This window comes from Momordica charantia, unplaced genomic scaffold (assembly GCF_013281855.1).
Source record: "Momordica charantia cultivar OHB3-1 unplaced genomic scaffold, Mcharantia_2.0 BLBB01000021.1, whole genome shotgun sequence".
NCBI lineage: Eukaryota > Viridiplantae > Streptophyta > Magnoliopsida > Cucurbitales > Cucurbitaceae > Momordica > Momordica charantia.
In genome coordinates, this window is record NW_028275177.1 from 8,658 (window position 1) to 31,754 (window position 23,097).

General features: G+C 41.0%; 1 protein-coding gene and 1 long non-coding RNA gene across 2 annotated transcripts; one reads left to right on the plus strand and one right to left on the minus strand.

The window, feature by feature from the left end:
• Positions 1-2,922: 2,922 nt before the first annotated feature.
• On the plus strand, positions 2,923-5,474 carry LOC111025652 (uncharacterized). The gene is made up of 3 exons (XR_015787565.1): positions 2,923-3,712; positions 3,805-3,843; positions 5,171-5,474. It is a non-coding gene; the product is annotated as an uncharacterized LOC111025652 (long non-coding RNA).
• Positions 5,475-21,890: 16,416 nt separating this feature from the next.
• LOC148207939 (uncharacterized) lies at positions 21,891-22,853 on the minus strand. The gene is made up of 2 exons (XM_088118187.1): positions 22,677-22,853; positions 21,891-22,596 (listed from the first exon to the last, which is right to left on the minus strand). The coding sequence occupies exons 1-2, from the start codon at positions 22,851-22,853 to the stop codon at positions 21,910-21,912; spliced, it is 864 nt and encodes a 287-aa protein (XP_087974313.1). The 3' UTR covers positions 21,891-21,909.
• Positions 22,854-23,097: the final 244 nt, after the last annotated feature.

A 23,097-nucleotide genomic window follows, 5' to 3' on the forward strand; every position in this document is an offset into this window, starting at 1 on the left:
TTAGAGCATTATGACAAATTTTGTGGTAAATGAAATTGTTGAAAGTCAATCTCCCTCTAGACATCCTTTCTTTGATGGCTTAAATTATGCATATTGGAAAAACTATAATGAAAATTTATTTGCAGTCTTATTGACTTTATTTTGTGGTTAATTGTTGCTAAATGTCCTTTTATTCACACGAAGAAAGTTGATGATGAAGAGGTGCCTCTAATGAGAATAATAATGTAGATGATGAAGAAATTACAAATATGTGCTTTATGACTTTTGGAAAGGAAGAAGAGGACAAGAATGAGCTAAATCTTGAAAACCTCCTTATGATGAGCTTATGAATGCATATGAGGAAATTAGAATTGAATTTGATAGTCAAAATATTTAGCTCTAAAAAAGAAATATTCTAGCATGTTTAATGACATTAAATCTTTAGAAAATGAAATAGGTGCTTTAAATATTGAAAATAATTCTTTGGACGAAGAAAATGCATGCTTGAAAAGTAATGTCAATGATGTTGTAAAACATCATGTAATTGAAATTTCATATGATGAGGAGAAGTTTGCTTTATTAGATAAAATTAAATTCCTCGAGCATGACATTTTTTATAGAGATGAACTTGTTAAAGCTCTTAGAGAAAAAGAGTAAGAAATTGACAATAAGTGCAAAAAGTATTAGATAAAATTATTAACATTGGCAAATTCTGTTATGATAAAAAAGATTAGGTTACGTTAATGAAAGTTCTATTCCATCTACTTCAAAAATAATTTTTTTTGTGAAAGCCTTATCTATTATGCATAATGAAAATTTACCAAATGTTGTGTCAAAGTGTGATATGCATAAGCATGATGTACCTAAATTTATGCCTAATCATTTTCGTGCTAAATTTAAATTTATGCATAATGTTAAATTTGTGTCTCCATGTCATTATCGTGGAGTTAAAATCATATTAGACCAAATTGCTATAAATTGAAAAATGCTCCTAATTATTATGCAAAAAGAAATATCTCCCACAGACCAAAATCCTTACATGCTTATAGAAAAAGTTCTTTTGTGAAAAAGAATGTGCATAAATTTCTTGTAAAAGAAAAAATTCATGCATAATATCTTGTGTTTTTCTTGTGGCAAATTTGGATATAAATCTTATGCTTGTTATTTGTTCAAATTGAATGTTATGAAAAATGGAACTAAAAAGAAATGAGTTCCAAAAGTTAATTTTACTAGCCTATATGGACCAAAATTCAAAAAATTTGAATGGTTGCTTGGTTGAAAAATGAATTTATCACAAAGGCAACCATATAGCTCTCTTTTAGTGCTTTCAAATGGAAAATCACCTCATTCGGTAACTTTGTTTATTTCAAAATGAGCATTGAAGATCTTTTTTAAAAAATATTATTATGATATTTCTTTGACGATTATTTTGAAGTATCGACTTTTTTGTGGAACGATTATTTTTGAATTTTTCGAATGTTATAATGATGTTGAAGAAATTATTTGATTGTTTGAAATTTATGAAAAACCTATATATTTAATAATATTTTGATACTTGAAATTAATGGTTGAATTCTTTTTTATAAGGAGAGTTCTAATAGCTTATTTGTTTAATTTCTTGAATCCCTATTTGTTAATTAGTAGAATTGTTTGCTTTCATTGTTTAAAATTGATACTTTTTTTTTTCTCAACAAATTGATTTATTCTTTTCAACAATTGGTATATCTTTGGTACATTTTTTTAACTATTGGTATAATTGGATGGAAATTGATATATCATTGATTGGAACAAATTTGGTATCTTGTTTAAGTCATTATCTTGAGTTTCTTGTTGGATTTAAAGGCGTGAAAGAAAGTGTAAGAAACTTATTCACATATACGTTGTGAATATGTTTGTGGTTTTGTTTCTTTTAATATTAAATTTGGAGTTATTTATTTAAATGGAAAAGTTGTTTCTTTATTTTGTTAATTTGTAACTTTATATATGTTAAATTTACACATGTAACATATGAAAAAAGGTTACGTATGTGTTTAATTTTGTGTGATAGGTTACATGTTTGGACAACTATATATAGTTGTGTTTCCTTCATTTTGAGATATCCAAGCATACCTTAATTGAGTATTTTCCTCCTATCACAAAAATTCTCTATTCTTTTTGAGTTCTTGTTCTTGTTTGTGTTGAGAGCAAGTGTCTAAGAGTTCTACCAGATCCGAGTAGATTGAGGTTGCAGTTCTGTAGGAGTTAGTCGTTGTATCCTGCTGAGACGATCGCAGTAGTCTGCTAGCAACTTGTGTAGAGCAAATAATTGTCTTTAAGTCAGTGCTATTGAAGCGTGCCTTGACTATATTTATCAAGTTTGGTGTTTGTCAAGTCATTCGAATTTGTATCCTTTGTAGCTAGTTACTTGTAAATTGTTGCTAGTGTTATTTAGTTTACATATACAACGTGTATTTACCCAACAATCTGAAGACAATTAACTGATGGCTGCTGTAATGCCCCGCGTTCTCTGACTCGTTTATTTTAAGAGATAAATAGTGTCTTTGGATTTTTCCCTAAGCTGATAACTTTAATTCTTGGATTTTATAATTTTGAAATTCTAATTTTTGGCTAAATTAGAATTAAGTTTAATTTCATTGGATTAAGATAATTTAAGTTCTCGACCTGTATAGGAGATTTTTTAGTTAAATCTTAAATTCACGGGTTTTAGGATTTTTTTTTCCTAAATTCTACTTTTTCTGTGGATTATTATTCTTGGGTTTTAGAGTTTCAATTAACTATTTTATTTCGGGTTGTTGTGGGTTTTATTTGATTTCTAAAGTATAATTATTGGGCTTATTGTTTTGGGCCATTGTGTTATCTAGTTGGGCCTCCTTTAAGAATAAGGGATTGGGCTTTTAGTTTTTAAAAGAAAAAGAATGTAAATTAAAACAAAAATAAAGGAAAGGAAACCCTAAGCTACCCCACATCTCTTTCTTCTCCATTTGTTTCAGCCGCCCCCCCTCTCTTTGTTTTCTTCGGCGAGGTAGCGGCGGCGATCGGCATCACAGGCAATGGCAGCAGACGGCGTCACCGACAGCAGTGTTTTTGGTAGTGTTTTTCTTCATTCCGGCGATATTCGACCCTTACCCACACCTATCCGAACTAGATCTAAGCTACCCACATATAAGTGAAGTCGTTTTGTGGTAGCGGACAGCAAAACAAAGTCGTTGGAAGTTGTTTCGGCGCGTTCCTCTACTGCAAAACGTGGACAGCAGCAGTTTCGTGGTGTTTGGTGCTTAACCACACCCGTTCGAAGACCGATTTACGTTACCCATCCTTGCTCGAGTTAGATAAGAGTTACCCACACCTAAACGAAGTCGTTTTGTAGTAACGGATAGCAAAACGAAGTCGTTGGAAGTTGTTTCGATGCGTTCCTCTGCTGCAAAACGTGGACAGCAGTAGTTTCATGGTGTTTGGTCCTTATCCACACCCGTTCGAAGCCTGATTTACGTTACCCACCCTTGCTCGAGTTAGATAAGAGTTACCCACACCTAAGCGAAGTCGTTTTGTAGTAACGGATAGCAAAACGAAGTCGTTGGAAGTTGTTTCGACGCGTTCCTCTGCTGCAAAACGTGGACAGCAGCAGTTTTGTGGTGTTTGGCACTTACCCACACCCGTTTGAAACCCGATCTACGTTACCCACCCTTGCTCGAGTTAGATGAGTTACCCCCCCTCAAACGAAATCGTTTTTGTGGTAACGGACCTTTCGAACCCTCCTTATAACTGATTTTTATGACTGAAACTGTCTTCTTGACATGCTGTTTTTTTTTTTGTTTAAATGCCTAGGTGCCGAATCAACCGAAGAATTAGGAACATTGAGAGTGTGTAAGTAGTTTTTACTCGGGGGATGTTTGTTGTATGAATATGTATGAATTGTTTGGTGCTTTCGGTGTGTTTATTATTTATTAATATGTAAGTTGATTGTGTCTTAGTGAATATTGGCTAATGATTATAACTAGTTGAATGAAATCATGTTGGTTCTGGTTGTTTATAATTGATTTGCTTTGCATTGTTGGATTTGATGCTTAGTGGGATTTCTGAAAGCATTATGGATTATGAATGGTTTTATCGTTATATGGTTGTGTTCATAAAAGCATAATGAAATAATATGAGAGAAATCTGTTGTGTTGCGCATGCATGTAGACCTGTCATCTCATTTTTAGCTTACTGTTTTTTGTTCTGGAAGCATGCTGGTTTTATTGTGAGTTGAGTGCTGCATGGGTCATGGCCTAGAAAGTATGTAGTAGGACTCTGGTGAGAGTTTCGGGATGTAATACAGTAAATGGAGAACTAACAGGGCCAAAAAAGCTGGCACGTCACTAGTTGGGTATCGAGGCTCCAGGTGCAAAGGTCGAGGATCGATACCCCAACTTGGTAGAGATGAGTGTCGAGGCTTCAGGTACAAAGGGTCGGGGGTCGGCACAGTGATTCTATTTTGTTGAATTAGTATTGGGTCTTAACGTGGTGGCGGTCAAGGACCAATACGTTGAGTAGTCGTCGATACCTTGGGGATAAATGTCAAGGGTCGATGCACAGTTTGAAGCCTTGGGGATAAATGGCAAGGTCGAACGCCAAGCCTCTGTAGATGAGTGTCGGGCCTTGGGGATAAATGGCAAGGGCCGATACGATTCGAGGAGTTAGACTTGGAGGACTAATATAATGTGATGCACAGTTTGAAGCCTTGGGGATAAATGGCAAGGGCCGATACTACTTGAGGAGTTAGACTTGGAGGACTAACATAGTGTGATAGGTTAGGAGTTGCTTGGAGGCTACGGACCATTACGTTTGGTAGTAGTTGAGGCCTTGGGGATAAATGTCAAGGTCCAACGTCGAGTACCGTGGAGAAGTGTGGATGTCTTGGCTATGCGAGGTCAGGGGTAGATTCGACTTGAAGGAGTAAGTCTTGGAGAAACTAGGAAAGAGAATTAGTGAGTTTAGATGTAAGGATGAGTTTGACATGCATGGTGCATGTTTAGTTAAACTTATGCATAAACTGCTTCTTTTAATATGTTTCTTTTTACTTAAAGCTTGAAGTTATTGATAAGCATGATGTGTGGATTCTTTGCATAGCATGCTGTTTGTGCGTGACCCTTCAAATATGTAATGCTTACTGGGTACCGTGGGTGTACTCACCCCTTATTTTTCTCACTAGACTTTATAGGTAACAGGGTTACTCTTTGGAATGGTGGTGGCGAGGAGGAGGCTTGATTGGAAAGACCATTAGCTGTGCTGCGTGTATTTAATTCTTTTAGTTAGGATAGTTGCAGTTATTTCATCTTGTAGTTGAGTTGTTAGTGGTTGGTTTTGTTTAGTTTTATGGTTTAAAGGATGTTTTAAGGTGGTCAATTCATTATTTTTTTTAGAACATTAATTTTGTTAGCTTCTTGAACTCCAGGACTGTAATCTTCTTTGGATACTTATGAATACATTTGTTTAAGTTGATCGAACTTGAGTTAGCTTTTGCTTCGTTGCCATTCGAGATGTTAATTTTCATTTAGTGGATGGTTTATGATTAGTAAAGGTTTCCTTAAGGAGTTTGGATAATGTGAAGTTGGTAATTAAATGGATTATCTGTAAAGGATTTGAGTTTCTCTTAAATCTTTAGTGTTGTTGTTTTGATTGTTCAAGCTCTCGTGAGTATTGAATCAGAGTAGCACAGAAGAAGCATAGTAGTTTTATTGTTTAGTCTTGTTGTGAAGATAATTTTCTTGTTTAAGTGAAAATTTTAGGTAGTCTTAGTAACGGTCCCCGTTTGGAAATGTTGAGAATTCTGGGGCGTTACAGCTGCAAACACTTCTGCTAACGCTCCTTCAATGATGGGATCGACCATTGTCAAATCTCATGCTGAAAAACCAGAGAAGTTCATGGGAGAAAACTTCAAAAGATGGCAACAGAAGATGATCTTCTACCTCACCACCTTGAATCTTGCTCACATCTTAAAGGAGGTATGCCCAACTACTCCGCTAGAAGCAATCACTCTTGAAACTGAAGTGCCAAGCAAGCATGGTTGCATTCAGACTTTCTATGTCGCAACTACATTCTGAGTTGCCTAGATGACACCTTGTATAATGTCTACTGCAATGCCTTTAATACTTCAAGGCAATTGTGGGAGGCATTAGACAAGAAGTATAAGTTGGAAGATGCTGGTACTAAGAAATTCCTTGTTGGAAAGTTCTTAGATTACAAAATGGTTGATACCAAGTTGGTAGTCAATCAGTTAGAAGAATTGCAAATTATCATTAGTGATTTGCAAAGTGAAGGATTGATCATTAATGAACCATTTCAAGTTGCTGCTGTGATTGAGAAATTGCCTCTTGCTTGGAGAGAATTCAAATGTTATCTCAAACACAAGCGAAAGGAGTTGTCCATGAAGAATCTTACTATGAAACTCCGCATTGAAGAGGACAACAGAAAGGGAGACAAAGAGCCACGTAAAGTTGAAGCTAATGCACATATTGCTGAAGCTTCAAGGCGTCATCCGAAAAAGAATCAATCCAAGACAAAGAATGTGAATTTTGGGCCAAGGAATGACGCTAACAAGCGCATTCGTGCAATCTGTTGGGTTTATGGCAAAAGTGGCCATATAGCTACAAATTGTAGACACAAGAAGGAACAAAGCTCCAACAACCAGGCCAACACTATTGAAGATGACAATTTAATTGCTGTCATCTCTGAGGTAAATATGGCATCTGACACCAAAGGCTGGTGGATTGATACTGGTGCTACTAGGCACGTCTGTGGGGACAAATCACTGTTCACCACTTATGAGAAGCTAGATGACAGTGATAAACTGTACATGGGAAATGCTTCAACAACTTCAGTGGAAGGCAGAGGAAAAGTCTTGCTGAAATAGACTTCTGTAAAGATACTTACCCTCACTGATGTGTGGCATGTGCCAGAGATTCGAAAGAATCTTGTGTCAGGAACTCTACGAAACAAAAATGGGTTTAAGCTTGTATTTGAGTCAGATAAATTTATTCTTACTAAGGGGGGTATGTATGTGGGAAAGGGCTATCTGAATGATGACATGTTTAAATTGAATGTACAGGCACAAGTGCTCAAGAATAATAATAATAATAACAACTCTTCTGCTTATATTGTTGAGTTGTGTGATCTATGACATTCTAGGTTAAGGCATGTCAATTATCATTCTTTACAAAGAATGGTAAGTTTAGGACTGTTGCCTAACTTTAACATTGATAATAGACACAAATGTGAAGTTTGTGTTCAATCAAAGTTTTCTAGAAAGTCATTTTCATCTGTGGAAAAAAGTAATGAGTTACTTGATTTAATCCACAGTGATGTATGTGATTTGAAAAGTACTCCCACAAGGGTTGGTAAGAGATACTTTGTCACATTCATTGATGATTGTAGTAAATATTGTTATCTATATTTATTACATAGTAATAATGAGACCTTCGATGTTTTCAAAACATATAAGGCAGAAGTTGAAAATCAACTTGAGAGGAAAATAAAGGTGCTTAGATTAGATAGAGGTGGTGAATATGAATCATCATCACTTTCTGAATTTTGTGAAGTTAATGGTATAATTCATCAAACTACGGCACCTTATACACCACAACAAAATGGTGCAGCTGAAAGAAATAATCGAACTTTAAAAGACATGGTCAATTGCATGTTAAATAGTTCAGGTTTACCCTATAATTTGTGGGGGGAGGCTTTGCTTACAGCAAATTTTATCTTAAATAAAATTCCACATAAGAAGACTAATAAGTCGCCTTATAAAGTGTGGAAAAAGAAGTTACCCTTGTATAAAATACTGAAAGTGTGGGGGTGTTTGGCAAAGGTACAAGTTCCTTTACCAAAAAGGACAAAACTTGGACCTAAGACAGTTAATTGTGTCTTTATAGGCTATGCTATGCATAGTGCTGCTTATAGATTCTTGGTGATTAAATCAGAAATACATGATATTAATCATAATAATGTCATGGAATCTATTAAAGCTGAATTCTTTGAGGATATATTTCCTTTTAAAGAAGAAATACCGAAAGGTAATGGTAACAAAAGGAATCATGAGGCTAGCTCTTTGAAAGGTCAAAACGATCAGGAAACTGAGATCGAACCTAGAAGAAGCAAAAGAGCTAAGAAAGTTACTTCCTTTGGACCTGATTTCATAACTTATATGATAGATGGGGAGCCTCAAAATTTTCAAGAAGCTGTGTCATCTCCAGATGCACCTTATTGGAGAGAATCTATCAATAGTGAGATAGAATCCATTTTGCAGAACAATACATGGGCATTGGTTGATTTACATCCTGGAAGTAAACCAATTGGAAGTAAATGGATTTTCAAAAGAAAGCTAAAAGCTGATGGCACTATTGATAAATATAAAGCCCGTTTAGTAGCTAAAGGCTATTGTCAGAAAGAAGGGCTAGATTTCTTTGATACCTATTCTCCAGTGACGAGGATTACATCTATAAGGATGTTAATTGCGATAGCAACTTTACAAAATTTGGAAATACACCAAATGGATGTAAAAATTGCATTTTTAAATGGAGATTTAGATGAATAAATCTATATGGAACAACCTGAAGGGTTTATTGTAAAAGGACTTGAAAATAAGGTTTGTAAACTTGTCAAGTCTCTTTATGGGTTGAAACAAGCACCCAAACAATGGCATGAGGAGTTTGATCACACTATGTTATTTAGTGGATTTCAGATAAATGAGTGTGACAAATGTGTCTATGTTAAAACCATAGGTAAAAATTGTGTCATTGTTTGTTTATATGTGGATCATATGTTGATAATGGGCACAAGTAGAAGTCTCATTGATTCCACTAAAATAATGTTGAATTCTACCTTTGATATGAAAGACCTTGGTCTTGCTGATGTTATCCTTGGAATCAAAATAACAAGAAATCCAAATGGATATATACTTTCTCAATCTCATTACATAGAGAAAGTGTTGATAAAATTTGGTCATTTTGAGAGTAAGCTAGTAGTTACTCCATTTGATTCAAATTATAAGTTGAAGAAGAATAATGATGAAGGTGTATCTTCTCTAGAATACTCTAGAGTTGTGGTAGTTTAATGTACATAATGAATTGTACAAGACCTGATATTGCATATTCAGTAGGAAGATTGGCAAGATACACTAGCAATCCTAGGCATGATCATTGGAATGCATTAGTCAGAGTTTTAAAGTACTTGAAGTATACTTTAGACTATGGATTGCATTATACGAAATATCCATCTTTACTAGAAGAATTTAGTGATGCTAACTGGATCTCTGATAGCATGAAAACTAAGTCAATCAGTGGGTATATATTTACCTTAAGTGGAGCAGTTGTGTCATGGAAATCTTCAAAACAGACGTGTATAGCACGATCTATTATGGAATCAGAGTTTATAGCTCTTGATAAAGCTGGAGAAGAAGCATAATGACTTCGAAACTTTCTTGAAGATATTCCAATCTTGGCCGAAGCCTGTAAGTGTCATATGTATTTATTGTGACAGCTTAGCAGCCTCAATGAGAGCTAAGAATAATGTCTACAATGGGAAGTCACCACTAGTAGAAAGTTGGTCTTCCATGACAGTTGTGAACAGTAAAAAAGTTTGGATGAAAAAAAACTATCATAAATGATGGGGGCGCGTTTTTGGCGGGAAAAAACGCTATTTTTCGGATTTTGTAAGTTTTATGATAGTTAAAAACTGTCCCGAAAATCGAAATTTCAATGACAGTGGAAAACTATCACGAATGGTGGAGGTGCGATTTTGGTGGGAAAAAATGGTAATTTACGAAAATTTTCAGACTTTTATGACATTTTATAATTGTCAATGAAAATAAAAAAAATTTTAAGTATTTCATGACAATTACCTAGATCATCTTGATAATGTATGACATACAAAAACAAATGATGTTGAGCGCGTTTCATTCTTGTCGGAAAAACTGCAGCTTTGTTAACGATATTAATTATTTTGGGATTGTTCGGTCGCATGGAGTATAGATTTATGCTTAATAGTTTCCCCAAATACTGCATGAAACAAGTAGAAGATGGTATTTGTTATAGTGGTATGCTTAGCGTAATCGTGCTCTTCCTCTCTTTGCTCCCGAGTTTAAGCCCTACGAATTTAAATTATTTTTTCAACCCTCTATTAATATATTTTTATAAAAAAATAATATAAGTTAATTCTAGTTTTACCAAGCATTCCGTAAATAAAATATTCACATTTAAATTATACTTTGATTTTTTTATATCGGAATGAAAGGTAATCAACTTAATCGAATTGTTAGGAATTAATTTGAGTTTAAATTGGAATTAGTTAGGTTCATGAAGCTTTAAATCTTTATAACATAAAATTTTGAAGTTTGGATAGAAATTTCCAAAATTAAATCTTAGTTTTGAGAATTTGTTTTTTTTTATTAGATTCTTGTCTAAATTTTTAAGAATATTAATGGTAACTTTTTGAAAGAAAATAGAAACAAGTCAATAAAATGAAAAATAAAAACTTAGTAGATATTTCTTTTTCTAAAATATATATATATATATATATATATATAATGATAACATATTTAGTTACTTGTGTGAATTGAACGCTGAAGACCACTGAGACTTATGGACACATGTGTACACCAAACACCAACAAAATAAGCTGATTTTATGAAATGTTCAAGTATAATATTAATATAGTAATCATTTTTTCATTGTAGGTAATTACAATTAAAATAAATTAAATCGAACCACGTCATTTTGCGAATTTCTTTCTTCCTCATCTGTTTTTGATGTTCTTCTAAAAAAACCAAAAGTTCATTATCTTCCTCGTGCCGTCGTTCAAGATCCGTTACCTAGATGACGCAAATTTACATAATCGATTGCCGACACTACAAGAATTATGGGTTTTTTCCAACGCTTTTATTCTCGACGCTGGGCAAACATCTTTTTCCTGATTAAAGAATAATAGTCGAGACTCTGCCGACTATTGACTAAAATAATTTGGAAAGGAATATATTGTCGACGCTTTTATTATCGACACTGGGTGAATTTACTCTTATCGACGCTTTTGCCTAACAGTCGGGTAAATTTTTGTTTTTATATATTACCACTCCCGACGATTTTTAAAATAGAAAGGAGAGATTTCTATTCCCGACTATTTTATTATATAGTCGGTCAAAATTTTTCTTAATTTTTTAAAATTACCATTCACGACTATTTTTAGAAAAAAACATTGAATAGTGAACTTTACACCAATATTTTAATAAATTGTTGGGCGCTATTGTTTTTTATTTTTTTAAATATTACAATTCCCGACTATTTCAAAAATAGTCGGGACATATTAATATTCCCGACCATTCTAAAATAGCATCGGTAATATATATTTTTTTTAAATATTATAATTCCCGACTCTTTTGAGAAAGATGAAGCTTCTAATGTTGGGGAAGAAGATATTGAGAAAGATGATTTCTGTAACGTCCCAAGTTTTCGAGTTATTTTTATTTTAAGATTTAAATTGTGCATTTGGATTTTCCCTTAAGGATAATTAAATTACTGGATCTTCTAATTTCAGAGATCTATTTTTGGGTAAATTAGAACTTAAAGTCCATTCTCTCGTTAGATTGAGATGAATTAAGTTTTAAATTTTGTTATTCTATTATGTATTCTCTAAAAATCTTTTACCCCTCTGAAAAAAAATCTCCTTTACCCCCCTTAACCCTAAATCCCTAACCATCCCTTTCTCTTCTCCACGCTGACCACCACTATGCACAATCCCTAACCATCCCTTTCTCTTCTTGCATGCTGACCACCATGACGCCGCAAACCACCGCAAATCCCTGTCGAATCGCACGTTGTCGGAGGTTGAATCAAATGGCATTGGTTCAATGCAACACCAGTGAGGGTCGAATCGACACTTCAATTGACAATGACGTCCGGACAATTTTAAAACTGCGACCACCACTGACCCCAACGACCACCGCTTACCATCGCGAACGTCGCTGAACACCTCGAATGCTGTTGATTACCGTGACCACCGCTGCTATTCGTCAATCTTGGAGTACTACCCCTTCCTATTTTTCATTTTTCATTCTTATTCAGGTCAATCTTGTGAAGTTATACAATTTGAAGGTTGGTGATTCTGTTAATCTTGCAGTATTTTGGTAATTGATGTTTTCAACATTGAGATGAAATGTATTAGCTAATATGCCAATCAAACGTTGTTTTAGGTTCATTCTATCTAAAATGATTTATGATGCCTTGATTCTGCAATTGTTCAGTTTATGGATGGGATTGCCGAGTTGGTTTTGTGTAACTTGAATAAACTGAGATAGTATAGGTAAGGAAGTTTGTTTATTAGGTTCCATGCAGTTCCTCCTCATCTTCCATTTTATTTTATTTTAGTTTTCTTTTTAAAAAGTTCATATCACTACCCTATTGCCCGTTGGAAGTTCTCATTTAAGGTGCTACATATTTTCTTTGCTGAAGGGCTTCATTTGTTCTTACTTTACTGCTTATTTATTTTATCGATCCACTTAGGCATGTGTTCATACTTTGTAATACACAAGGTTTTGTTTGGGGTCCGTTTATGAAGTATATAATCACTACATCTTGATCATTTGTACTCTTTACAGCAAAGAAAATAACACAAACAAATCCAATAACGAGTCAAAGCCTTCACAGAATGGTAGGATTTGTCATTTTTACTGGATTATGATTGATTGTGTATGTTTATCATATGGCACAAACATTTTCCTGCATTCTACACATGAGTTGGTCGATTTCTCGGTTGGACATGGATTTATTGTGATGAGAAATTCATATTTCATTTGTTTCTATTCTTACTTTTTAGTTATTAAGGATTGATTTTGTCGGTCAACATTATGCCCTACTCTGTATTATATGGTATAACTAGTGATATTATACATTGCATTGTTTCGACCGGAGAGTTTCAGTTTAATATTGCCAAGTAATATCTTAATATTGGACTCCCTTATGCTGGAATCTCATCAATTATATTGACTACTTGTGCTAATATTTAATTGTTTTGATATGGCATATGGGAAAAATCATGCATGAATTATCTTATTGTTTGCCTTCAAAATCCCAATGCATGATTTATCTAATTTTGATGAAGGCAATCGGAGTTATGGAAGTTAATTTGAGAGGCACAACTATCAACAATGAATGAAACCTATTAATTCCGTAGATTCTATGACTTCTCAAATCTCCTTGATGATGCATTCTAGTGTGCTGGATTTTGAAATAAACTAAAATTTCTTAGTGCTAATTCAAGGTTTATATCTAACTTCATTGGAAGTAGAATAAAGAGAGCTCATTCTTTGGAAAGTGTTATATCACTTAGACTTTACATAGTAGTTGAGTGAGAAATCCACTCACAATGAGATGGGCTCTGTTATATCCATAGTAGGGGAAATTTTACCATGCTTGATTTCTTGATTTTTTGATCTCTCAATCTCAACTTGGGTTTATATTCATAGGAGGAAAAAAGTACCATATGTATGTAATAAATGGACCATTTTATTCCAAAATAATTTACCATATGGTTGTGTCAACCATAATGCCTCGTGAAGAAATGATGTCTATGAAAGAAATGAATTTGTCTAAAGATTGGATTTTTGTTGTTAAATGATTGGAGCACAGTATTATATTGCAAGCTTCTCTCTATGACATAATCAACGTTTTCTTTCCTTCTCTTCTATGCTACAACATCTTCTTGAGTTTATGCTTATTGGCGTTTTAATACTTATCTCTCCTTTACAAAGTTTCTTAGCTGAGGCTATATAGTTCCTCGCATTTGGTTTCCTATGGTATTATTCATGTTGGAAGGTGTTGCGCCTCTGCTTAATAGCAAGAGGGACGAGTGCAAGTGCACACTGTCACAAGTAATAATCTGGAAATATTCCAAGTTCGTCTCCACAGGGACTAGTTTTCTTTTAAAATTGATTTTGTAAATTGTTGGAATGAGCAATCGAGTTTGGGAATAAAAATAATTGATTGGTTGAAATGCACGTTTTATAATTTAATAAAATAGAATTTTGAAACCAACCCTCATACTACTGACTAGTTTGAAGAGAAATGAATTACACCTATCAGAATCTCATACTAAATTTACTCTCTAATTGCAAACTGGTTCAACTCCTATTCCATACCGCTTTTGGTTTGTTTAGAAGATTAGGCCAGTATTTAAAACATGTCTGTAAAATACTAGAAGAATCCTAAGTAATTAAAACTCCAACTTACGTTTAATGGATAAGAGAGCCTATGTCTAGGATCTTGTTTAAGTTCTTATGTCTAAGTAACTTCCCATTTTGTCTTGATGAACTCCATTGACTCTAACCTTTTCAGAATTAAACTCCACTGTTGTAATTTAAACAAGTGGCCAGCAAGTAAAATCAACTAGATTAATTAACTCAATCAAGATAAGCATATTTAGCGTAAACGCCGTGCTATCTGATAGATGTAATTAAAATGATGGAAACTAAGTCATTCGTAGGAGGGTTGAAAAAGCAAATTAGCTACTCATAGAAACATGAAAAATAGAAATAATAAGAAATGGAGTGAAATAAAATGTCATATTAAGTTAAGAGTAATTACAATAGCTAAATTAAAATCGAGAACCAAAATCTAAAGAAAATGATAACAACAAAAAGGAATTGCAATAAAAATAATTCTAGGAATGTTGAACACAATTAAAGACAAAACAAATTATAAAAGCATAAATTCTAGAGAGAAAGCAAGCTGGAATTTAAATGTCAAGTGAGCTCCCCCTTTGAAGCTTGATGGAACTTGGTATTCATAAGCTAAACCTTGCAAGTTGTGGAGAAAATCTTGGGTATTTGAGTGGAGGAGCTACAATGGGGCTTAACAGCATTTGGTTGCACGGATCAATGGATGGGTTGAGATTTCTTCTAACTGCCCGGTCAACAAAAGCCCTTATTTGTAGGTGGAGAATGCGCCAGGCGCATTGCTGAAGTATCTGGAGTGTTGGCGATGCGCCAGACGCATTGCTGCTAGCTTTAAGATAGCCTATGTGTCATCTGCAGTAGGTGCATTGCTGCTTTTTCCTTCCTTTTTCCCTATAAAACATATATATTTCCTCATAATTCCATCTATTTATCCAAAACCAAGTGTGTTTGGGGAAGGGAATACCCTGGACACGTGGAGGACCCCTATTGGTGCTCCAAGATGGCTCATGAGTCATGCCCAGCTCGGATAGCCGAGATGGCCGCCACTAACGTCGACAAATGCTAAGAATGAGGGCCGAGGTGAACCTGGCCCAGGTCCGACCTACAGGGGAGCTCGGTAGGGGCCGATGTGAGTAACAGTCAGCGGCGTGATTATCGGGCGTAACCGTCGGTCCCGAGATTACCGGGTGTAACTGACGGTCCCGAGATTATCGAATGTAACCGTCGCGAGATTAGAGGGACTACCACCCATAAGTAGAGGGCCTCACTCCACGATCAGGTACGAAGATTCTGACCTCGAACTAAACTGGGAATCCGACTTATACTGACTTGATCGTCAGAGTGCTCACCTTTTTGTGCAGGTCCGCCCAAGTATTCAGATCGGTCCGGAGGCCGAGTTCGAGCTGCAATCTGAAATACACTGTTGTGCATATCCTTGCATAAACATTTGGCGCCGTCTGTGGGGAACGACAATCTCAGTCATCCCAATTCTTTTAAACCAACACGCGAGCGAACATGGTTCAACCAGCGAACTCGACCAATACGACAGATCGAAGAACTTTAGCTGCCAGCGATGCCCACCAGAGGGAGGTCGGAGCAGCAGTGGTAGAGGGGCAAGGTCACGACAGCCTAGCAACGGAACCCCTCCGCAGGTCGGCACGGATCACTGCGCCTGCCCTACCGCCTGCGCACCCGAGGACGTCCAAGGCCACCCGTGGCCGAGGTGGGACCTCTAAGAAGGGCGCCCGGGGTCCAGCCCCGGCTCCAACAAGCGAGAACTTTGATGCGCTCCAGAGAGAGATGGAGGCAATGCGCACACAAATGCGCTCCATGGAGGAAATGTATAACGAAATGATGCTAGCTGCAGGCGCAGGGTCCCGATCTGAAAATCGAGTGATGCGCGTGGACGTACGCGAGCAAAGGGGTTCCCACCTCGGCCCAGCCGAGGAGGAACGTCCCGAAGACAACGAGAGCGAGGGGTACACTCGCCAGAGGGGAGACCTCCGTGAGCATCTCAACAGAAAGAGAGGCTCGTCTCTCCGAAAAGGGCAGTCACCATCCCGCTCACACAGGAGCTCCAACCAGCAGGCTGAATCCTCTCACAATCCCGTAGGGATAATCACAAGGGAGGAGTTCGACCAGCTGAGGGGCGAGCTCGATGCTCAGGTGGAGGCCTTAAAGGCCAAATGTGAGCAGAAAGACGACTCACTGAACGATGGCGACTTGGGAGAATCGCCTTTCACCTCGGATGTTTTGGAAGCACCAATCCCTCCGAAGTTCAAAGCTCCTACTGTGAAGCCTTATGATGGGACGAAGGACCCCAAGGACTATGTTGAGGTCTTTGAAGGCCTCATGGACTTCCAAGTGGCATCAGACGCAATCAAATGCCGCGCCTTTCAGATCACGCTTACTGGCAGCGCGCGATTGTGGTATCGGAGACTGCCAGCCAGGTCGATCTCGACCTACTCTCAGCTGAGAAGGGAGTTCCTCGCCCAGTTCTCTTCTCGGCACTATGACAAAAAGACAGCAACCCATCTCGCCACCATCAGGCAGAAGGAGGGTGAGACACTGCGGGAATATGTCACCAGATTCCAGGAGGAGCAGTTGAAGGTTGCACACTGCTCCGATGACTCGGCCATGTGCTATTTCCTCACCGGTCTAGCCGACGAAGCCCTCACGGTGAAACTTGGGGAGGAGGCCCCGGCCACCTTCGCCGAGGTGCTTCAGAAGGCGAAGAAAGTCATCGATGGACAGGAGCTCCTCCGAACCAAAACAGGCCGACCGGAGCGAAAGATCGGCCGGGGCAGAAGTGGAAAAGATGTAGAAAGGGCAGATCCCAAGTCCAAGGACAAGGGATCCTTTTCCAGCGGCCGAGCTGAGTATCGAAGGGCTGAGAGCGGACCTACCAGGAGCCGACCTTACGAGCGCTTCACCCCGACCATGATTCCAATTTCCGAGATCCTAACGAACATCGAGGAGTCTGGAATGGAAAAACTACTCAAGCGTCCTGAGAAACTTCGGGGAGCCCAAGAGTGGCGCAGCAAGGACAAGTATTGCCGCTTCCATCGGGAGCACGACCACAACACGTCGGACTGCTGGGAGTTGAAGCGCCAAATTGAGGATCTAATTCAAGATGGCTACTTCAAGAAGTTTGTGGGAAAGCCCAGGACCAGCTCAGCAGAGAAAAAGGAAGAGCGAAAGCGTTCAAGGACGTCACCCCGGCGCACCGACCGACCTGCGGTCATCCATACCATTTTTGGAGGGCCAAGCGGGGGTCAGTCCGGACATAAAAGAAAGGAGTTAGCCCGTGCAGCCAGGCGCGAGGTGTGCATCATCAGGGAGCAGGGGCCGACCTGCCTAATCACCTTCGACGGTGCAGACTTGGAGGAGGTCCACCTGCCCCACAATGATGCACTTGTGATTGCTCCCTTGATTGATCATGTGGTGGTCAGGAGAGTGCTGGTAGACGGGGGCGCATCCGCTAACATCCTGTCCTTACCGACCTACCTCGCCTTGGGATGGACGAGGTCGCAATTGAAGAGAAGCCCGACACCGCTGGTTGGGTTCTCTGGAGAATCGGTCATCCCAGAGGGTTGCATCGACTTGCCGGTCACGCTGGGGCAGGACCGAACTCGGGTCACTCAAATGGCCGAGTTCGTGGTAATTGACGGTAGATCGGCCTATAACGCCATCTTTGGGAGACCCATCATCCACTCATTTCGGGCCATTCCCTCAACACTTCATCAAGTTTTGAAGTATCCCACCCCCAATGGCGTGGGCACGGTCCGAGGTGAACAGACCGCTTCGAGGGAGTGTTATGCCTCCGCACTCAAAGGCTCATCGGTCTGCGCCCTCGAAACTCTCGCCGGTAGGGATGAGAAGCTCGAGTTCGAGGCCGACTTGCCGAGGAAGGAGTTTGCCGCACCCACTGAGGAGCTCGAGCTTGTTCCTCTGCTTAGTCCCGAGAAGCAGGTAAGCATAGGAACCAAGCTGGGGGCCACCGACAGAGAGGAGCTAATCCACTTCCTCAGATCCAACTCGGACGTCTTTGCGTGGTCCCATGAGGACATGCCTGGCATTGACCCGCGAATTATGACGCATCGCCTCAGCATAGATCCATCATTCCGACCTGTGAAACAAAAGAGAAGACCTATAAACAAGGAGAAGAGTGATGTAATTGTTGAGGAAGTTAACAAACTTTTGAAAGCTGAATACATAAGAGAAATTTCGTATCCCGAGTGGCTCTCCAATGTTGTATTAGTTAAAAAATCTAACGGCAAGTGGAGAATGTGCGTAGATTTTACGAACTTAAATAAGGCATGCCCGAAAGATTGCTTCCCACTGCCGAGGATTGATCAACTCGTGGACGCCACAGCCGGGCACGAACTGCTCACCTTCATGGACGCCTACTCTAGGTACAACCAAATCAAGATGCATGTCCCAGATGAAGGTCATACCGCTTTCATAACAGACCAAGGTATGTACTGCTACAAGGTCATGCCCTTCGGGTTAAAGAACGCAGGAGCGACCTACCAGAGAATGGTGAACAAAATGTTCGCCAAGCAGATCGGCCGGAATATGGAAGTGTATGTGGACGACATGCTTGTCAAGAGCAAGCAGTCTAAGTCGCATCTCTCCGATCTGACCGAAGCCTTCGAGGTTCTGAGGGCATATCAAATGAAGCTCAACCCCGCTAAGTGTGCCTTTGGAGTCTCTTCGGGAAAATTCCTCGGCTTCATGGTGAATAACCGGGGAATCGAGGCCAACCCCGAAAAGATTAAAGCCGTGACCGAGATGAAGGCACCAAAGACGCTGAAGCAGCTTCAGTGTCTCAATGGCAGGATTGCGGCCCTGAGCCGGTTTGTTTCAAGATCGACAGATAAGTGCCTTCCTTTCTTCAAAATCCTACGAAAGAAAGGGCCGTTTGAATGGACAGCGGAGTGCGAGCAAGCGTTTCAGCAATTGAAGAGCTACCTAAGTTCGGCACCTTTGCTCGCGAAGCCCATGCCAGGGGACAAGCTCCAATTGTACTTAGCAGTGTCTGACAGTGCCGTCAGCTCGGTCCTAATCAGGCAAGAGGAAGCGCGGCAAAACCCGGTCTACTACACAAGCAAGGCTATGACCGAAGCCGAGACTAGATACCCTCAGATGGAGAAGTTGGCTCTCACTTTGGTCACCTCGGCCCGACGGCTCAGACCATACTTCCAAGCCCATACGGTGGTGCTGCTCACTAACTTGCCCCTAAAAAGCATCTTCCATAAGCCGGAAGCTTCTGGACGCCTAATGAAGTGGGCAATAGAGCTAAGTGAGTACGACATCCAGTTCGAACCTAGAACTGCGTTGAAAGGACAAGCAGCGGCAGATTTCATAGCCGAGCTCACACCACCTTCCGAGCTGAGCGAGTCCGACCTATCTTGGACAGTCTATGTCGACGGATCCTCCAATGAGAAGGGGTGCGGAGCCGGGGTCCTCTTGCTCGGACCAGGGGGCGAGCGATTTGAGTATGCCTTGCAGTTCGGCTTCCGGACTTCTAACAACGAGGCCGAGTATGAAGCATTTATTGCCGGCCTGCGAATCGCTAGAGCATTGGGGGCCTCTTGTGTTAAGGTCTTCAGTGACTCCCAGCTGGTTGTGAGCCAGATCAAGGACGAGTACCAAGCCAAAGACACCCGAATGGAGAAATATTTGGGCAAGGTCAGATCGTACCTCGCCCAGTTTCGAACTTACGAAGTAAGCCGGATTCCGCGAGCAGAAAATTCTAATGCTGACGCCTTGGCCAAGTTAGCATCGGCGTACGAGATCGACCTGGCCAGGTCGGTCCCCGTCGAGATCTTAGATAATCCCTCGATCTCAGAGCCAGATCTGATGGAGATCGGCGCTCCAGAATCTTCATGGATGGACCCGATCGCGGACTTCATTAGGGGCAACTCACCACAAGACCCCAAGGAGCGCAGAAAGTTGGCAAGGCGGGCAGCTCGGTTCGTGGTCCGAGATGGGGCATTGTACCGACGTGGCTTTTCCCTGCCTCTATTGAGATGCCTAACCCCTGAAGAGGGCCTGTACGTCCTCAGAGAGATCCACGAAGGAGTGTGCGGCAATCACTCAGGCGCCCGGTCGCTGTCAGCCAAAGTGATCCGACAAGGATACTATTGGCCGACCCTCAGCCAGGACGCCAAGAAGTTCGTTAGAACTTGCGACAATTGCCAACGCTACGGAACCATAATCCACCAACCTCCCGAGCTGCTCACCTCGATCTCGGCCCCGTGGCCATTCGCGCAGTGGGGGATAGATATCATTGGTCCTTTCCCTTTGGGCAAGGGCCAGACCAAGTTCGCTGTGGATTAATTCACCAAGTGGGCCGAGGCCGAGGCGCTCTCCCACATAACGGAATCCAGAGTCACGTCCTTCGTATGGACGAATATCATATGTCGCTTTGGTATACCGCAGGGCATAGTGACAGACAATGGGAAGCAGTTTGACAACGCCAAGTTCAAAGACTTTTGCAGCAAACTTGGCATAAGTCATCTTAGCTCGTCCCCCGCACATCCGCAAGCAAATGGGCAGGTGGAGGCAGTCAACAAGATCATCAAGCGAGGCATCAAACTTAGACTGGACTCCAAGAAAGGCAGGTGGGCCGAGGAGCTACTAGAGGTTCTATGGTCGTTCCGGACCACCCAACGAGAGTCGACGGGTGAGACCCCGTTCTCCCTGGCCTTCGGCTCCGAAGCTGTAGTCCCGGTTGAGATCGACATGCCATCTGACAGAGTAGAGCATTACGAACCTACGACAAATGAGGAAGAGTTGCTCCTCAACCTCGACTTGTTGGAAGAAAGAAGAGCAATGGCCCAGCTACGCCTGGCGGAATATCAGGGCAGAATGGCCAGACATTACAATGCCCGCGTTCGACCTCGGGCCTTTCAGGTCGGACATCTGGTCTTAAGGAGGGTCCAAACGCATGTGGGTGCCCTTGATCCGGCCTGGGAGGGCCCGTTTGAGATCAAGGGCATAGTCCGACCTGGGACGTACATATTGGCCGATCTGAAAGGAGACGTCCTCGCGCACCCGTGGAACGCGGAGCACCTGAAGCGTTATTATCCTTGAAATGCCAAAAGGATTTTCAATGAATCTGTAAAGACTGTTCCAAAAGAATTATGATCGGAATAAATGTGATGATTTAATTTCATGCTTCCGAGTTCGACCAGAAATTAAATGGGGGCCACGGACTCCCACGCGATCACATTCCAGCAGCTGGTTCAAATTCAATCCTCCGAAGCCTAGGGGTACGAGGTGCGATGCCAAAACCACTGACGAACTTAAAATTCAAACCTTCAAGGCAAAAGGGCGATGTGAAAAGTTCAAAATGATCAAGCCTCCGAACTTGAGGGTACGAGGGGCGATATGAAGAATAGCTACGGACTTAGGATTTTAGCCTTTTAACCTTTTTAAGTTAAGGGTGAGATGTTAACAAATCCAGAGTTGGTGCAATGCATTGAACATTAAGAGATTCAAATTCAAACTTTCAATTATTTTAATTGAAGGCGCGACCTCAAAAGCAAGAGGTGCGAGGTGACATTGGCTTTAGCAAAGAAAGGAAGACAGCAAAGTAAAAACAAATGAAAGCTTCTTCATTAATGGAGAGCAGAGCCAAGGCTTATAGACCTTGCAGCTCTGCCCTGACAAAAAGAAAACAAAAGAGAAGGACATCGAAAAGCCTCGTGAAGGGTGGTCGCCTAAGAGCCTGCTTGAGGAGCGCCCTCTTGAGTGGCGCCGACCTGGTCCTCTTCGAGATCGGAGTAGTCAGAGTCCAGATCTCTGACATACTGATCCACCAACGCTTGGGGGCCAGGGGTGCCGCCAGGCCCAGACGCCCACTTCTCGGCATACCTCCTTTTCAGACCGCTGAGATCGATCTGAAGGTCGGGCATGTCGGAAGCAATGCCCTTCATGAGGAACTTGAAGCCCGCGTCAGAAAAGTCTTTGGCAAATCCATCGAAGTCAGGATGTTGCCTAAACGATTCCTCCAATAGGACTCCATTGCTGAGGCGCTCCTTCGCCGTCTCCAGCTCGGCAGTCGCATGCTCCAGCTCCTTATCCTTCACTTCAAGCGCCTGGAGCATGTCGTCCTTCTCCTTCAGGAGCTGGAACTTCTCCTTCTCCAAGCCCCTGGTGATAGTGTGGGCAGCTCGGAGTTGGGCCTTGCGCCTGTCCTCTTCCTTCTTCAGCAGCTCGGCCTGGGACTCCACCTCGGCCTTCAAAATCTCCACCTCAGAGTGAGCCTTCAGCAGCTCATCCTTCATGGTGGAGGAAGCAGCCTCCAAGGCAGCAGAGAACTCCTCTTTCTCCCTCGCTGCCAGAACTTCCCTCCCATCCAGCTCGGCCTTTACAGCCAGAGCCGATTGAATGGAAGCAACGAACGCCTGAGAAACGGTACAAGGTAAAAGTTAGACCGAGCTACCTGTTAGGCGAAATTAAGCAAAAATGGGGACACTAGTCTTACCTCGGCGGCGTAGTCGATGGTCCTCTGCAGAACGGACCCAGGGTCGCTCACAAATTTGGACGCCCTCCTTAGGCAGCGGTCCAAACTTGCAGCTGAGATGCGGGACACCTGGTCCCTCACCCCGGAACTTGACGGCTCAACTCTGAACCGTGCCATCACGTCGGACGTCCCGCCCATCCTGGCCGCAGGATCGTCCACCCGATCTGCGAAACTTGCAGGCAAGACCCTACAAGCTCCGACCTCCGAGGGGGAGGTCGCCTTCTTTTTCTTCCTTCTTCGCTTCAGAGGGGCTTCCCCCCTCACCTCCTCACCCAAAGGCGGGGCGTCCACCGCCTCGGTCTGATCCCTGGGGCGCTTCTCCCTCGAGGGACCCCCAGAAGACTCCAGCTCGATCACTGGGGCTGGATCTTCCGAGGCAGGC